General features: G+C 39.5%; 1 protein-coding gene across 1 annotated transcript; it reads right to left on the bottom strand.

Annotated features, from left to right (window-relative positions):
• On the bottom strand, positions 1–14,314 carry ptbp1a (polypyrimidine tract binding protein 1a). The gene is made up of 16 exons (XM_085342514.1): positions 14,254–14,314; positions 13,419–13,472; positions 13,142–13,172; positions 9,703–9,763; positions 9,383–9,555; positions 8,836–8,982; positions 8,399–8,572; positions 8,034–8,144; positions 7,666–7,846; positions 7,469–7,546; positions 7,144–7,301; positions 5,672–5,705; positions 4,504–4,596; positions 4,027–4,243; positions 3,721–3,798; positions 1–3,446 (listed from the first exon to the last, which is right to left on the bottom strand). The coding sequence occupies exons 1-16, from the start codon at positions 14,259–14,261 to the stop codon at positions 3,314–3,316; spliced, it is 1,731 nt and encodes a 576-aa protein (XP_085198640.1). The 5' UTR covers positions 14,262–14,314; the 3' UTR covers positions 1–3,313.
• Positions 14,315–17,820: the final 3,506 nt, after the last annotated feature.

Raw genomic sequence — 17,820 nt, 5'->3', positions numbered from 1 at the left:
CAATACCCCCACCCCCAGGCCCCATATAAAAAAAGAAAAGAGAAAAGTAAAAGCTTTTAACAAAATTGAAAGGCATACAATTTTTCTACACAACATCACAGCTAGGACTGCGGTTCAATTAAGTATTCATTCTAAGCAATCTCTACCAAAGTAGGCTCTTTGTAAAGTCAATCAAACAAAAGGGGTACAATATACAGTATATGTTAATCAAAAGACAATTTAAATTAATGTGACTTTTTCCAAAGCATCTGAGGAATAGAACTTGGAACTGCCTCGTATTTGTTGTAACGTGGGGGTGAAAGACGAGACAAAAAAAAAAAAAAAAAAATACTCCTAAGAAATCAGAACGCTACAAAACAGCAGGGGTAGAACATACTTTGGTCCTTAACAGCAATAACCGTCTGCAGCTACATGAAGCTTTGTTAAATCATGCATAAGAATCTTACAAAAATAGAGAGAGCACATCTGTATCTGGTCCAAGACAACAGTGGTCAAGGCTGTGGAAACTGGTGCTTGAGGCACACAGGAATGTGACAACGTGTAAGACTTCAGCGTGGTGGATCTATTGTTGAGAAAAAAAGTGCACTAAACGCACCTGACTGTGGCATAAGTGTACACCGACAGGGTACTGGGTGAGGACTCTCTCACCCTGCAATTCTGGTATCATAAATTTAAGGAAAAAAAAAAAAAAGATATACTGGGATTTCAAACACCATTCAAGACTGTTATTACCATCAATTGACAAGTGAGTCAGAGCTGCCCTCTCACAGGTACGATTACCTGAATATAATGGGATAAAGGCATCTTTGTAGACAGGCTAAGATACAAACACCTGAATGAGAGGTAAACAAAATCAACTAATCGTGCCCGTTTCAGCCTTAAATTAAAAACTTAAGGAGTCAAGGCACTGAGATAGCAATCAAACCCAGCTACTACAAATAGCTATCAGTTAAGCTTAGAAGTGATACAAGTAAATTTTAACATTTAAAAGAGATAAATGAATATATGTGTCCACATATATTTATATATATATATGAACGTAATGTGGTTAAATGAGGCTCCAAACAACTGTCCTGAGGACTAAGTGATAGGAGACTGTAAGACAAAAAGGCTGAATACAGCTCTACACCTGCAACAATACACCTAACAGAGCTACATCACCTAGCAAGGATATTAAGCATCTAACTGACTTACATTCATAGTTTCTAGATACATATAATGGGGCTATATGCATACAGAGATAAACATTTGTTTTTTTAAACAAGAAACAGAAGATTAAATGAGCCACTTTTCCCCATTTTAACAATGCTGGTACAAACCAAAGGACAAAAAAATAAAATAAAAATTGAGAGCCATATATTACCAAATTAAGCCAGAGCAAATCTGTCTGGAACAAATTCAAAGTAAGGCACAAGACTGTAGAGAGAAAGACAGCGAAAGAATGCATTCAACCAGACCTCTTTCATAGCAGTGATGTTGTTATGAAATAGGAGGGTGTTGTTAATCACATTAACTGTGGCTCTGCACTTAAACCTTCATTAATATCATTAGTAACACTTGTGTTTACTACTTCCATTTCACATAAAACAGCTGCTGTGAAACAGGACTATTGAATAACCTTTGATAGTGGTATGGATCCCCAGAAGTAAATAGGTGGAAAGTCACACAGTAAAATAAAAATGGATGCTGGGAAATAAGTTTTATGGTCTCCGAGTCAAAACTTAATCCTTTGTCTCAAACCGTTTCTCACTGGCCAAACAGGTTCTAAGTGGCATTTCAAAAAGGCAAACACACACACACACACGTATCTCAACACAACTACTGTAATAAAAAGGAATGCTGAAGTGTGTCTGGTGCGGATACAATTCATCCACATAAGCATACATCTGTGGCGGAGGGTGTTTAAGTGATTTGGTCTTAAAAGGACAGTTCAACAGCTGCCTCTACTTTACCTCCAATTTAAAAAGAAAAAGAAAATACAAACATGTTTCATTGTAGAATGTTGCCTCTTTCCCAGGACCCCATATGCAAACTTATGGTGGGGGGAAAAATTATTAAATGTTAGACTGGATTTGATCCCGACCTCCTAATAAAGCTTTTATCAAGTTTTAGATGAATTGTTTCATTTGCAAGAATGCATGAGTTTCCATTGTTACAAGAGTTAGCAAGTGTAACAAAGCTTAAAGGACAACGCGATAAGCCCCTTTCAGACATGCAATCCCTTCCAATAATCTGACAGCATCCAAAGGTGTCGGGTTTGTGCTAAATGAACACCCTAGCCACTTAACCTACAAAAGCTGTGACAGCACTCTTACTAGGTTGGACCTTATGTAAGACTTTCAGCACACGAGCGCGTGCAGTCACAGCATTATCACTGTGCATGTCTCTAGTACATCTGTTAGATGCACAGCTCACTAGAGAATGCCTTAAACAGCAATAATGTAGATAGTAACATTTTGCATATTTGAAACATCTATGAGAGATCTCTGAGTGTCTGTGGGAGGAGCGGTGTGCAGTCCTATGATCAGCATTGTGCAACAAACACACCCTGCTCTTAGTGACAATGGCAGAAAGAATATTCCAAAGTGCGGTTACACCTCACTGGCATTGCTACTGACAGTACTTGTTCACACAAGTCTTTTGCAGGTATTGTGGCTCTCTCCGTCATTGTTGTGGATTTGTGAGAACGAACGCTACAGTTTAAGCAAGGAGTCTAAATGACAGAATGCTGTCAGATAAACAGATAAATTAAACGGGCAATGTTTAGTAACTCATGAAAGGATGCCAGTGTACAAATTCAGGAGCTTTTCTTTCAAGGATAACACAGAAGAATAGGTGTTTTTTTAATAATAGGCATTCTGAGTTGTCACAGTGGGGAAGCAAAGGTATAATAATGATTACTGTGAAACAGCTTGTATTAAAAATAGGACCTATCTAAGTGGAGCCCTCATTAATACATCCCTGCTTTCCCCACTTTGAAAAGTCAATAGCTCTACGGAAGTCATCTACCAGTTTATGTCAGTCATTTTTCTACACTTTAATTTAAAAAGCTTTGACATCAACTTAAGACTTTACAACATCAACCAACAAAAAATTAAGTTGTCCCCCCCCATTTTCTTAAGCTTAGAAGAGAATCACAATGAATAAACAATGTTGAACCTATTAATGACGGTGAATGATTTGTTGTGAAAGGGGCAACATTCATCAAAAGAAACAGCTATAAATAGGTAATGGTGGCCATTTCCACTGATTGCAACCTCAAGAGTGGTAGCATTCAGATGGCAACAGACTTGGAGGATGAAAGGAAAGGCACTCAGATGGTGGACTTGGAGAAGGACACTCGAAGATGGTGGTTTTCCCCCAGATCATGGTTGTGGAACTCGATGAGGGACTCTATTGCCTCCTCGACTGAGCCCATCTGAATCAGAGCCATCTTGCGATCTTTTCTGTTAAAGTAAAATAAAAAATTTGAACAATTTGTTCTCAAAGTGTAAGATCCAGCGCACTTGTGTGTGGGTTTTTCACCATTTGCTTTGTTGTACTCTCAAAACTAGGTTTAGTTCATGTGTCTATCAGACTAAAAAGGCCAACACTTTACAACCTTAATTTAAAGCAGGCAATTTAACCAAGAGCTGCTGTAGAGTGTTCTGAAGAAAGAAGAACTCAGCCGCAAAAAACAAACAATTTGAGAAAATTGGGTTTAAATGGACTAAAACTTACTGAAAGAACTTGAAGGCCTTGACTGTTGCTCCTGAGCTGGCAAATAGCCTCCTGAGATCATCCTCCACCACAGAAGGCCTGAAAGCAAAACAGCAGAGAAGTTAAAAAGCTTTGTAGGTTTATGTTTGTTTACTAAGCTGCAGGTTTCTGTGTCTGAAGTTGTAAAACAACAAGGCATGATTAAATATAAAAGCCACCCCCTCCTCCACATACTGAGAAATAATGTCACGAACACCTGAAGGAAAAAGCTTACTGTGCAAAAGGTTGCTGGGTTAGAGCAGAAATGACGCCAAGGTTAACACTCACGGTATGTTGGAGAGGTGGAGTGTTGCAGAGGGTGGAAAAATGTTGGAGTAGTTTTTGGAGCCAGGCTTCTTAAAACGGTGCAGTGGAGAGTTGCTGAAATCCTTTGTGAGGCCCTGGTCCTCGTGGCCTTCTCTGGGAAGCTGCACTGTTGTGTGTTTTGACAACGTCACACGCATGGCCCTGCCATGAAGACGCTGGCCATTCAGGTGGCTCATAGCTGAAAAACATAAGTCACATAAACATGGTTTCAACACACTATTTGTTAGCACATTCTCCATCACTTAATTTAACTCTAAACAGCCACAACAATAAGCAGATAATCAGCCATCTATCACAGGAGGAGCTGAATTACCCTTCTAAGCAAAGGCTCCAAACAATGCACAGTATAATAATGTGAGGAGGAAAAAAAGAAAAAAAAGATGAAAGTGGTAGATCAAAGACAGAAAATTGTGTTTTGTAGGGCTGCAGCGTCGCTACCTAGTTGAGCCTGTGTGCCATCAGACATCTGGATTAGAGCATTCTCCTTTTTATTGAACAGGATCTTCACTCTCATCACATCGCCATACACACCTAAGGAGGAAGGGGAAAAGCATCACAATGCAAGTCCAGCAAATGCTACACGCATCATGCCTAAACCAGGAGCCACACAGTCAATCACAGCAACAACAACAATTTAAACCATCAAATCAGATATAAATAGTCACACTAAGCCTAAGGAAACAGTGTGATTGAAGTTACCGTTAGGCTATTCTAGAATCTTTACGTTCAATTCTGCATGGGTGTCCTGTAACCATTCCTACATAAGCCCTCTTAAAACTAACTACACATGGATGCTAAAATGCCTTAAGAGGGGAGAAATCGTGATTTGAAGACAAAAATCAAAGATTAGTAAAATGAGTAGTAGTGATCAATTTGATTGCTCTACTGTGAAGATAGAGTTGATTACTTCCCAAACTTGAGGGTCTAAACAGAGACATGCAGAAAGTAATCTAAACATGCACATACCTACATTTGAATAACTGAGAAAAACTGCAAGAGAATAAAACTGTGACATAATCCTGAGATTATGTCAACCCATAATCACAAAAAAAGCTGCAGCATTTCATCATTCTAGTGCAGCAGAGAGAGAGAATCACTGAAAAACAATCAGCATGTAAAAATGAAATTTGACCACTTTTTATGGCTAAATTTGGCTGGTGCAGAACCAGTAAAGGTTTGACTTTTATCCTCTTCTTTATGGTGATGCTTTAAAATTTAGATCAGCCTCCTGCCTCACTGCCAAACAAAATCATTCCCACATTTCTATTTAGCGGGGCAATATTTACATTGAAGGGCTTTGCTCTTTGAAGATGGGAAAAGTGCAAATGTTTTTTGCCCATGGACAAGTATCATAGCTTTTAAAAATTAAATGAAATGCTGCAGCTTTGTGGCATTCTCACCATACTTTTCTCACACAAACCCACAACAACCAAAACAGGTCATACAAACCCTCAAACAGACACCCCCACCCGCCATAGCCCTGTACTCTGATGATGAGCCATCAGTGGTTAAAAATAAATAAAAGCCAACAACATGAGACAAGACATGCCCACCTTGCCAGGTAACAGTAGTAATAAAAAAAGGAGATGAAAGGATGATAACGTACCGAAAAGAATAAAGAGGCAGTGTGGCGTAACGCTCTTTAGAGACAGCAGGAGGGAGCAGCGGGGCAGGGGGCCAAAAAGGGGAGAGGGAACAGGGGACAGGGGAAAAGAGACGGAGCGGAGTGGAGGACAGTGGAGTGGAGTCGGGACATGTCCGCAGGCCACAGGCAGCGAGGTCCACAGGAAGGCCACAGTACCATGGAGGAAGGAGAGGCATGAGGGACGAAGAGAATGAAGAGAGGAGAAGGATTTGAATAGCATAAGAGGATGAAGAGAAATGTGAGGATGGGGGGGAAGAAAGATGATGGAGAGGTAGATCATGGCAAAAAAATAAAATAAAATAAAATGAAAATCAGGGTGTCAAAGAGGTGCCAATGTAGTGTATGCGTTTTCAATTTGTGGTGGTGGTGGTGGGGGATTTCCAAATTAGGGATAATGGTAAGGGGAAGGAAAAAGGGTTGGGTGGATGGAAGGAGGTGGTTACAGTAGTAAATAACAGAGGAGTGACAGGAGGAGAGAGGGAACAATTGGTCATGGGGCGTGCAGTCAGTTGGCAAGATTTAAAGTGAGGGGTTAAAAAAAAAACAAACAAAAAAAACAAAAAGAGGGATTAGGGGGACAGAAAGGAGAGAGAGAAAAGGAAGTAAAAAAACAAAACAAGGTCAGTATACACAAAGAAATGTAGTGCTTCAGACAGTAGAACTGGCTAAATTAAAATGCACTGTCACTATGGGAACACTAGGAGAAAGAGAAGAGAAAAAAAGATTAACAATGAAATACAGGAAAAAAGGCAGAGACAATATGTACTTTTAAATTAAATGTCATGTTTGTTTAGATTACGTAGAGAATGATATAAAACAAAATTCTGAGCATCAATTTTAATAATTCTCGAAGAACTTAAACAGAATCCTTAAATAACCAAACTAAGTGTATTGACTACATTAACTACAGTAAATGTAATGAGCTTAAAGACTACTTGTATATTTATACACTATTAACGAGAATAATGTACATGATGTGTTGCTTTAAAACAAGACCAAAAAAGTAATATTGTCTCCCCAACAACTCAAGAATGATTTTAACTAATGGACAAAAATGAAGATATGAAATGGTAAGTTTTCTTTAAAGAAAACACAAAAAAAAGAAGTTAGTTTTTTGAATAAACTTAAAATTCACAGTGAGCAAAGTGGCAGGGCAGAAACGCAGCAGGTTTGGTCAAACACAGAGAGGTCCTGAAAGGGAAGAGGTTTTGACTTAATGACCCCCTTGCAATTAAAAATAGTGGTAAGGGTAGTTCCTCGTGCAATCACGTGAAGTGGTAAGACATGAGGCGTAAAAACATTCGTTTCATTTGATCAAGTGGATCCACAAGCCAAAGTGTAAACAAAAGGCAATGTAACTGTTGAATGAAGCTCAGCACTGAACTAAAACAAAAGCAAAGGTAGTAGAGCTGTTTAATAGCATGTGTACTGACCTCAGGGTTCAGATTGCTGACCAACAAGACATTGTGGCCCCCAGCGGCAGCAAGCCCTGACAGGCCGAGCCGGCTAGCGGCCGCTGCTGCCGCCGCCATGCCAGTGTGGCCCACACCGAGGGACGCCAAGGCACTAGGAATACCGGGTACTGAGAGACCTAAGAGCAGTAAACCACAAATTACTCTCAACTCAATGCAATCCGTAGATAAAAACCTGAGAAATAATTTAATCATGAAGATTATCTGCTATATGTACATCTGAATAAACTACTGAAATACAGACATTCGAATCAGAATAGCAGGAAATATATTTTTTTGTACTGACCTGCCTGCTGAATAGCAAAGGTTGGGGGGAAGGCATGAGCGCCACCATAGGGAGAGGCTGAGATTATACCTGGTGCAGCTATAACAACAAGATATAGAAGTAAGATTTTTTTTTTTTTATTAATATAAATTAAAAGAATGACAGTGAAGTAAATCCTGCGAATTCTAATTCAAAAAAAGAATGGACTACATTCTTACCAAACGCAGCTGCTGCCATGGCCTGGTGGTCAATGGAGGGCTGTGAATCTGCAGTTGGAAGGTCTGGTCGGGTGTAGTCCCTGCTCTTGTCGTTGTTGTACTTGACGTTGAGGCTGGTAAGCTTGGAGAAGCTGATTCTCAGAGTACAGCAAGCATTGTAGATGTTTTGTCCATCCAGAGACTAAAGAAAACAGCGTTCTGTTAAACTTGAGATAACATATCTGGTGTGTTTTTACAGTGGCGAGTTTAACTAGTGACGTCTGAGCGACTGTTCCCAAAGTGTACTAACTGCCCTATAATGATATTGCTTTGTTTCAAAATGTCCTAATCTTAGTCCCATGCTGACAAAAAAAGTGAACCAATCGTACCATCTTGGAATGCTGCGCTGTCATGGCATCAGCATACTGGATGAGAGCCTGGAACTGGTTGTTCTTGGTAAAAGTGATGATCTTCAGCACTGTACCAAATTTAGAGAAAATCTGCAGGAGAGACACGATTATAAAAGGTCATAATTTTAACACACCTAAAATAAATAAGAACTGCAAAACAGCTTTAGACTTTAGTGCTAGACAATGAGTGGTCAAATCAGTAGCTATACAGCTAAGATTTGAGGGACGTTTTTTTTTGTTTTTTGTTTTTTTAAGGTGGGGCATGCCCAGACTAGTTACTTAAAACATCTCTGACCAGTCAAAAAAAAAAAAAAAAAAAAAAAAACTGTAGTAGCTGCCTTTACCTGGTGGAGTACATCCAGGGTAACAGGATAGAAGAGGTTTTCCACTATGACCCTGAGCACAGGGCTTTGGGCTGCCGCTGCTCCAGCCATGCTACCAGCATCAGCAGAAATGGCCACACTTCCCATTCCTCCTCCATGAAGGGCATTAACTGCCTGCAGAGCTGCCTGGGCACGCTAAGGAGAAACAGAAATACTTCTCAGCATCAGTGGTGAAAGGATAGTACCACCGAGTGAATGTGTGCAGCATAATGTTGTAAAACAAAACAATATTTTTAACAAATGTAAATAAGTTATTCAATATGCATTTTTTCAGTATGGAGCCAAAACTTGAATCCCAGCATCAAGCAATAAGTTAAACAGCTGATGAAGCCTCAAATGCAAACCATTAAAATAAATATAAAGTGCACAGATCTGTGCCGCTGCTGTAAAACCCTTACCACTTGGTTTGGGGAGTTGTCCGTCTTGAGCTCTTTGTGGGTCGAGTACTGCATGTAAATGGGGTGGTTTCTGATGACAGGGGTAACAGAGGAGTAGTAGCTCACCATCGTCTGTGCACACTCCTCGCTGTTCAGTTCCAAGAATGCCTGGGACATAAACATACTTATTTTGTTTATCCCATCACATACAACAAAGGTGACACCCTAATGCAACAAATTTAACATTCTTATCGATTCTTTTTATCTGTTATTAACCATTATAAATAACACAATTAACATGGTTACAGTATTACTGGTTATAGAACTACTTCAAACAGAAAACAGGTGTTTCGTGATCTGCTGTATTCCTCCAGGAAATCTTAACATCAAGCAGTGTCTATCTACCAACAAAGTCACAAGGATGTAACAAAAGGGTCATTGTTATAATTTTAGGTCAGGACAGAAGGATAGAAAGCTGATCCCTCGGCTCAGGCTTGGGAAAAAAATAATTCAACCAAAACTGCAAGTCATACAGTTTGGTAAGCAGACAGGCAACCGTCTTTCCTACCTGGTTTTTCCCTTTCAGCATCAGCAGATTAGTGACCTTCCCAAAGGGCAGCCCCAGGCCAATAACTTCAGCCTCATTTATGTCGTTGGGCAGCTTGCGTACATGGACCACACGTGATGGAACACCAGGACTGCGGACGTCACCTTTGAATTTTTTGCTGTCGTTGCCATTGGCTGCAAGAGAAAACAGAAGCAGATACAATCAGGGAGGGAACAGGAGGCTCCGGTTCTTCCTGAATAATGGATTGATAACCATGGTAACACAAACACGTCAAGCACTTCAATAAAAAGGGGATTCACCCCTCCATGGCAACCCCCTACCTGAGTTCATGATATAGGGTCCGTTGGATATGCAGGAAGAAAAGAGTTCGTCGGATCCCCTCTGCAGAAGGAAAGGAAACAATGGTTCACTTCAGTGCGTTCACCCAATGAAGGCACAGCTTGGCAGGTGGAGAGCACGGTTCTCACATTACTAAGCTATTGTGTGATAAAGCAGGAAGTAATCTGATAACCAAAAGAGAACTGAGCAAACACACTTGAGAAGAACTCCACCTTCCTCACTAGGAGGAATCCAGCGAACTATCATGTCAGCAGGAATATCTGACTTCCCATTCCATTAAACGCCTTTTACAGTATTGTCAAACCTCAAGCTACTGTAACAATAGGCCATATTTTTGAGACAATGTGCAATAAAACACAATTATGCATAGCACATTTAAGTTGGAACAGGTAGTTTTCAGCTTGAAGGACAATATTCAGTCAGGTTTTGGCCAAATAGCTGTCGGTGAGTACATCCCATCTTCTCATAATCCATCAGGAGCAGGGATAACACACTGAAGCCCTTTGGATCGCAAGACAAGATGGGGACACTTCCACTCCACACTAGACTACTGTCTGCCTTTTACAGACTCCCTCTCTAGTACATAAAAAGTGCTGTTTCAGGGCTGTTCACATGGTTGTGTGTTTGTGGCTGAGTGAGATGAAGTATTGCAGTCACAAGAAGTGGCTCAGCAGCATAAGCTCTACAACACTCTACAATGAAGGTCCTGTTCAGGCTGAGACTAGGGACATTGTTACGCAGCAGCACACACATATGTAGCCCGGGGGACTCTCTGGGAGTTGAAGAGCCCGAAGCACTTTAACAACAACCAGTCATGCAGGTTTGCTAGCATTCTTCACCTTGTGAATCTAAATAGAGGGTGGGGTCAGGTAAGCCTGCATACAAAAACTTATGAGAGATAACATTTGGTCATGCCTCCAAACAGTAGAACAACACTGCAGTAAGACAGTACTACAAGCAGTGGTATAAATACTCTGGCTTCTACACAGCCTGACAGAACTAATCAGTCTAAAATATAAATGAGTAATGGGTACTGTTTAGACTTATGATCCAAAAGTTAAAAATATTAATAATATTAATAATATTAATAATAACAACAACAAGAACAACAAATAAAAAAATAAAATAAACAAGACAACACTGATTACAATGAACAGATGAGAATGGTGTGTTCCAATTTGTGGGAAGAAATTGGTCCCGATAATTCAGCCAATAGCAGATGCAAACCATGAGAAATGAAGGAAGTGGCTCCAGCCTGACTCGCTGGTTGTGGGCGGGCAGCGGCACACTTATCACTCAGCAGACTGGTTCCAAACAGGAAGAGCAGCAAGATGAGGTCTGCTTCCAGAGTTTTGCTAAACTTCCTCTGGGGAGACTGTAGGTTACTGTTAAATGTCGACTCCCTCCTCCTTCTTCCTCATTCTAATAATAACAACTGCAGAGCTAAGACAGTCCACGGTGCAGAGCAGGAGCATCAAGTCACTCACAAAATGGAGACTTGTGTTACAATTGAGCATTTAAACAGGATGTGTCAGAGTGCTTGCTAAGCCTATAGAAGAAAAACAGACCTGACCACGCATTTGCTTGAAGTCCAACACAGCCCAAATAAATGTATCAATGTGTTCACTTCCTTTGTTTGCTTAGGATGTGGACAGGATAACAATAATCTTCAGAGTGATGACACACTGCTGGCAAACACACCAAAACTTCAGCTTCCTTTCACTGACAACGGCAATACTTTGAACTCTATTTTTAAAAGTTAACATGTAGCAGAAGCAATTTCTCTGTCCCATTCACCAAGTTAAACCTGGTTTGCATTGCATCAGCAAAAGAGGGAAAGGGACACATACTCTCCAACTCTACTGCAGCACATAGGGAAGGGAAAGAAAAAAGAAAACACAAACAAACCCCATTTTCATCTTATAAGGAAACTAAACCTGAGGTGATTTATTTGTATGTGCCCTGCCTTTTGCAAACAACCTTATTTAGGGTTATAGGGGGTTGGCTGGTGTATTCTCTCAGGAAAAGTACAAAGGAGAGAAGCACAGGTATAGGCATGTTTGTTCACTGTGATCAGCCTTCACACTTGGAGGGGGCAGGGAGCTGTGCCTCGCCAGGGGGCTGGAGGGGGGAGATTGGAATGTGACCGCGGAATGCCAGACACTCTGCCCAGACGGAATAATTACAGATTCCAGCAAGGCAGGGCTCCATAACTCAGTGTCATCATTACCGCAGCACTTTAAATCCAAAAACAGAAGTAGTTAAAAAGAAGAAACAATCTCATCTGGAGTTAAACCCTCACTATTAAGCAGCAATCATTAAATCGTGTATTAGTGCACATGATGAAAAGAAACAGGCATTACTGAAATGAATAGAGGGGGTGGGGTGTGTCCCATGTATTGGGGGTGTGTATAAGAGTGCTTGTTCAAACACTGTAAAGACCTTTGGCCGGGAGGATGGCTACAGATCTAGGTTGAGCTCAATTAGTCCACCTACACTGAGCTGCTCCAGGCAATGTTACCAAGGATTACAGCAAAAACAGGAATTTTAACAACCAGCAGCATGCTGAAGAAACGGTGTGGTTTCTTCCTGTCAAGTCTGCATGCACAAACATTCAGTTTCACAAGAATACAACAGCTCAGTGACTAATTTACAAGTCCAATTCTTGCTAAGGATTTAACATTAGATAAGACTTTGTGGTTTTGTTAGAGCAATGATGGTTACATAGCCCTGTAATTGAAACACAACTGAGCAACAACAAGAGTCAGGGCAGAATTCAGCTTTCCCACATTCCAATAAGACCAACAGACTATTAAGGAACACACAAATAAACAACAGGAAGTTTCATTTCAACAGCCACACAGGCAAACGGAGACAGAACAGGAAAACATGAAAGCCCCACCTCTGAGAATCTATGCTAACATAATTATTGAATAATCCCCTTCCACCGTCTTCCTGTAACCTCTGTGCTGACCATTCAGCTCTATTTCATGAATGTTTAAAAAGCAAGTCAATCTTCTCCTGCAACTTCATTACACATGAGAAAAAGCTTTGGAAAGGTATTCTGTATTATGGAGGAGGCTTGCAAAGTGATACACTACGTGCCACCAGAGGTGGCTCAGTTCTTTGAAATTGTCACTGTATTCTGAAAAACACACCTTTGTACAATATTACACATTTTTCTCTCTCTCTCTCACTCTCTCTCTGTCACACACACACACACACACACACACACACACACACACACACACACCAAAAGTCACAACTATATATGTTACAAGACCATATTTGGAGTTAAAAACACTACATACTAATTTCAGCAAGTGGGAGTCATTACTTATGCTGTAGTAAAGGAGTGCAATACTGTAAAATAAAAAAGGAAATAAGCAACCAAGAGGAAGATGACTCAAAACTGCCTACCTTTGTGCCAGCTGATATGTCATGGACACTGCTGCAAAACAGAAAGAAAGTTCTCAGTAAGAAAATAAGGAAAACCATCCACGAACTATCCTTAAGTCATTGTTATAACATTCAACTGCATCGGAAAAAAAAAACAAAAAACACACACATACACACACACAATCCTACAACACTGTTAGCCCAAAAGGAAAACGACTTCCTTATTTAAAGCCATAAAGAGCAACAGGAACCCAAATGAGTCGTACACAAAGACAAAACTATACAAAAATTTACTTACTCAATTTCAGGGACGTAGCCGGATCCCAGAGGGTACAAGTCAGCGTCTAGGCGGCTATAACGGTTTAAAAAGAGATGCAAGTAAACTTGTGTGAGTTAAAAAAAAATTGAAAAAGAAAAACACCTTTAATTACAACTAGACGCCGGGGGCGAATGCGAAGCTGTCTATGAGCTACTTTCGAAGTCCTTCAAACTTACGACATCAGACGATCAGAAGAGAAGGACACGTTCGAACTAAACAATACGCTATCATGTATCCTACTGCGATTAGATAACTCGGTTTAGAAGTCCCCGATTCAATCAAATGTTAAGGCCAGACATCTTCAACATGGCCCTGGCGCTCCGCGAACAAATGAACACGGAAATGAGACACGTTGCTTTAGCTAGCGCTCGAGTTCCCGTGAAACCAAGTTACAAAGGTACCGTTAGCCAAAAACTAATGTCCGTCGTAGCAAACAAGAGGCTATCATTGTCTTCCTTAAATAAAGGCAAATGTTCCTATCACAACTCAAATTAAGTTGCTCTTGCTTAGAGTTACTAACGTTTACGATAATTAAATAAATAAAATAAGTGCATTAAAACATTCACATTAGTATTGACTGTTAGCCAACGCTAGCGACGACTAGCAGCTGCTAGCTAGCTTACGCTCCTGCTAACTGTTGCATGTTTTGATGGAAAAAAAAACTGTTTGAAGTTAACTTTTCTATTTCGACGGTACGGTGAAGGTACTTCAAACATCACAATATGTCCATAAGCAACCGAAATAAGATAAGAAGTTACTCCGCGATCGGTTTGTCTTATAAATATAAGTGTTAAGTGTGGCTCTTTTCACTTACCCGTCCATTGCACAAGAAAAAAACTGCAGGTCTGAAGCGAAGGTAGGGCGGCAGACTTGCTTGGTTTTCTTACAAAATGGCTGAACACACGGAGGCGAGCGCTGATTAGTCCAGGAACTTCCAAGAGCTGAAAACGGGCGGTGACCTGAGCTGCGATTGGACAAGAAGGCTTTCATTTTGTGAAAAAACCAGGGCCGCGGCAAATTTCCAGTGCATCGTATCAGAGACTCTTTTAGGAGTTAGGAGTTTGTTTTGGCTGCACCCAGATAAAAATACAGCCTAAAAAAGTGTTTTAGTTGTAAAAATCTACTCATACACATTTTCATCAAAAAGTGTTTAATAGTATACCCTAACAATCATACACACACGGCTGTTAACACACTGTTAACAACTTTATTAGGTTAACACGTGTAAGGTTTATGGTGTCCTAAATTAATCGTACTGTCAATTGCCAATATCATTTTTATGTTTCTGTAATAGTCAGTCCACCAGTATGCAAGCTTTTTCACTGCTAAAATATATTGATATTTTTTTACCAATAATTTTCAAATGTACTGTTCTACAGAAAAGCAGAAAAATAGTAGTAAATATTTCGATTCAGATGCCAAATTACAGTTAATTACTTGCACGCCTAAGAAGAAATAATTGTTTAATTATTAGCATCCATAAAAGAGCAGAGAGGACAGCAGCAAAAGCAAAGAGACTACATTTCTGAGTCAATATTGAGCCCACTTTGAAGGAAAACAGTAACAGTTAAGTATAGATATATTGTCAATATATAATGTGCAAAAGTAAAAGCAAAAAGGTGAAATCTCTCAGCTATATAGGTACTCTAATAAGTACCACACACACACACACACACACACACACACACACACACACACACACACACACACTAAGTTTAAAGTACCTAATAAGTGTATAAGTAAACAGAATTAGCTCTACTTTATTTAATTCATACAATATAGCAAATTGTCACAGTTGGTGGTGTAGTATGTGCTTTGATTTGTTTCTTGATGGTTTAAAACATTGCTGCTGCATTGAGGTTTGCGTTTTAATTTCACGTTCATCAGTGGGATAAGTAGGGATGGCTTTACAATAAAAAGGGAGCTATGTTGTTTTATTATGTTCGTATACCTTTCCTAATGCGAGGCTCGTAATAGGATAGCTGAAGCATCCATTTACCCAACACAGAAGAAAGGTAATTACTGGTGACTGATAGCATGGCAGCAATTAGATTTTGCTTTGTCTTTAGTGTTGATTTGCAAGATGTATTTGCTCCATACTTCAATAGATAATTGCGTTAGAACTCTCTTTTACCATTTGATTTTATTTTCCATGACTTGCTATATCCTTCTGGTTCATTCAGGGACATTTTTTTTGTTTATGCTTCTGTCAGCAGTATAACCTCAAAACAACACGATAGTAAAATTTGTTTCATCAAAGGGAATACACTTCTAACAACCTCAAGAGCATTTTTAGATTTCAATTTATCTGATATAAACATTGTAATATATGTATGCAGGATAAAGCAGGACAATTATAGTTATGCTGAATAATGCATACTTAACCCTCTACTTATGAATGCCATTAAAATGCATCCAACTCTTCCTAGAGTCCCTAATTAACCCTCTTTCTCTTTCCCTCTCTCCCTCTCTCTCTCTCTCTCTCTCTCTCTCTCTCTCACACACACACACACACACACACACACACACACACACACACACACACACACACACACACACACACTTAACAGAATTTATTACAACGGTGTAAAATGACGAAATTAAAAGATAGTAGATGTATGCTATGCCCCCTAGTGGCATGTTCTGTGTAGTGCACACTACAAAATTATGACGTCAGAAGACAGAGAAATTAAAATCCCGCATGCTCAGACTACTTCAGCTATCTAAATCACACCTTTAACTTTATTTCTTCTTGCTTCATATTTTTTTCATTAATGATTGTACAATTTCATCTTCTTGTTTCTTGATTTTTCTACCCACTTAGCCCAATAATAAATAGATGGTTTATCTCCTCAGAAGGGTGTCCTGTACTCATATGTGCCTCCTTCAAATGGCAAAATCACACATTGTTCAGCTTATATTTGGTTACCACATACACACTCAATTTGACCTGCTGTAACAAACAATAGTTTTATTCAAGATTAAACATTTAGACGACCACAGAATAGATGAACAGGCATTGGTTTAACACAAGGTTGATTTTTCTGCTGCTGCCCCGGAGACCCACTATTAAGCAAAGCTTTAGCTCACCAATTTTATGCATTTCTATCTATACAGATGCATACAGACATACACATGTGCATGTATTGTATATACATAGGCTATCAGTTAGTCTTCTGTATAAAGTTTGCATCCCCAGATAATGTTAAACATCGGATCAAGGTTGGTTTTGATTAGAGTTTCTTGCATTTCTGGAATTAAAAAAACCAAAACAAAAAACAACAACAAATAAAAACCTTTAAATCTGTCAGTTGAAGTGATGTCATCAACTTTAAAAAAGTTCATAAGACGTGTTACAAAGTTTCTTGGAGACTCTCAGTAGTTTGCATATTATCAATTGTCCTAACCGTGTTCATTTATAGTTATCACTTAAAGAACGAGTGTAGTATTCGATATACTAGTGACACTTCATAGTAGAAGGCAGTGTTTCCAAGTGGGTCATCGTAACCAGGAGCACAGCAAGAAAAACCCTGGTCTGAAAATGGCATCAGACAGACAAGTCCAGTCAAATGAACCTGACAAAGGCACCGACAATACACAGATGTAGTAATCTTTTTTGTTTTTTAAAAATACACACATCAAATACGACATACTGCCTTGCAAAGAGACCATAGAAAAAAAGGATGAGAGGCAATATAAGAAATAAAGTTGTACAATTATTTTTGAACTATACATAGACTATAACTTATCCATGCCTGTTGTCTTCCCTCTGGAATGTAAGAAGGGATCATTTCTCTGATGTTAAAAATAGGCAGGACTTGAGAGAATGCATCTGGCACTGAAGGTTGAAAAAGACTCTTATTCATCAAGCAGGCGAGAGTAGAATCCCTTTACCAGCAATTTGAGTAAGACAGATGGGACAGGTTGAACAATAGTTGGTGGATGAAGAGTTTTAGAGAAGATTTTGGATTAGCACCAACTTCAGAGATTTTTTTTTTGTTAACTGCGTGTCTCCAAGCATAGAAGGTGTGGCTATGATTTGACAATAACAATGAAACAGTATAGTAAGGAAATAATGGTGATAACATTTAGGTGATTCAGTGACATGGATGACCCTGGGGAAGGAGAAGCATTGGCAGTACAGTTTACTGACCAAGCTCATCCAGAACTGCATATGTCTGCCAAACACATCAGATTTTTTACTTTGAATTGCTATAATGTACATGCATATTTTGTCTACCATTAAATGTGGCTGAGATGCTTTTTTTCAAGAATTTAAACTATCTGTAATAGTGGAAGAAAGCTAAATGCTTGGATACCCGGATAAAGCTGAAGTCTTTATAATGTGTCCAAAGATATAATTAATATTTGCAAAAAATCT

Source organism: Diplotaxodon limnothrissa, linkage group LG19 (assembly GCF_057381915.1).
Source record: "Diplotaxodon limnothrissa isolate DT_005_m linkage group LG19, D_limnothrissa_male_GT1.1, whole genome shotgun sequence".
Lineage (NCBI taxonomy): Eukaryota > Metazoa > Chordata > Actinopteri > Cichliformes > Cichlidae > Diplotaxodon > Diplotaxodon limnothrissa.
The sequence above is the reverse complement of the archived record's forward strand: the minus strand, read 5'-3'. Positions and strand labels throughout refer to the sequence as shown.

Excerpts from the sequence above, each read along its gene's own strand:
- ptbp1a (XM_085342514.1), bottom strand. Across the intron at positions 9,556-9,702 it reads ACCCTATATCATGAACTCAG|CCAATGGCAACGACAGCAAA; the intron begins GTAGGGGGTTGC and ends TTTCTCTTGCAG. Across the intron at positions 3,447-3,720 it reads AAGGCCTTCAAGTTCTTTCA|AAAAGATCGCAAGATGGCTC; the intron begins GTAAGTTTTAGT and ends TTACTTTAACAG.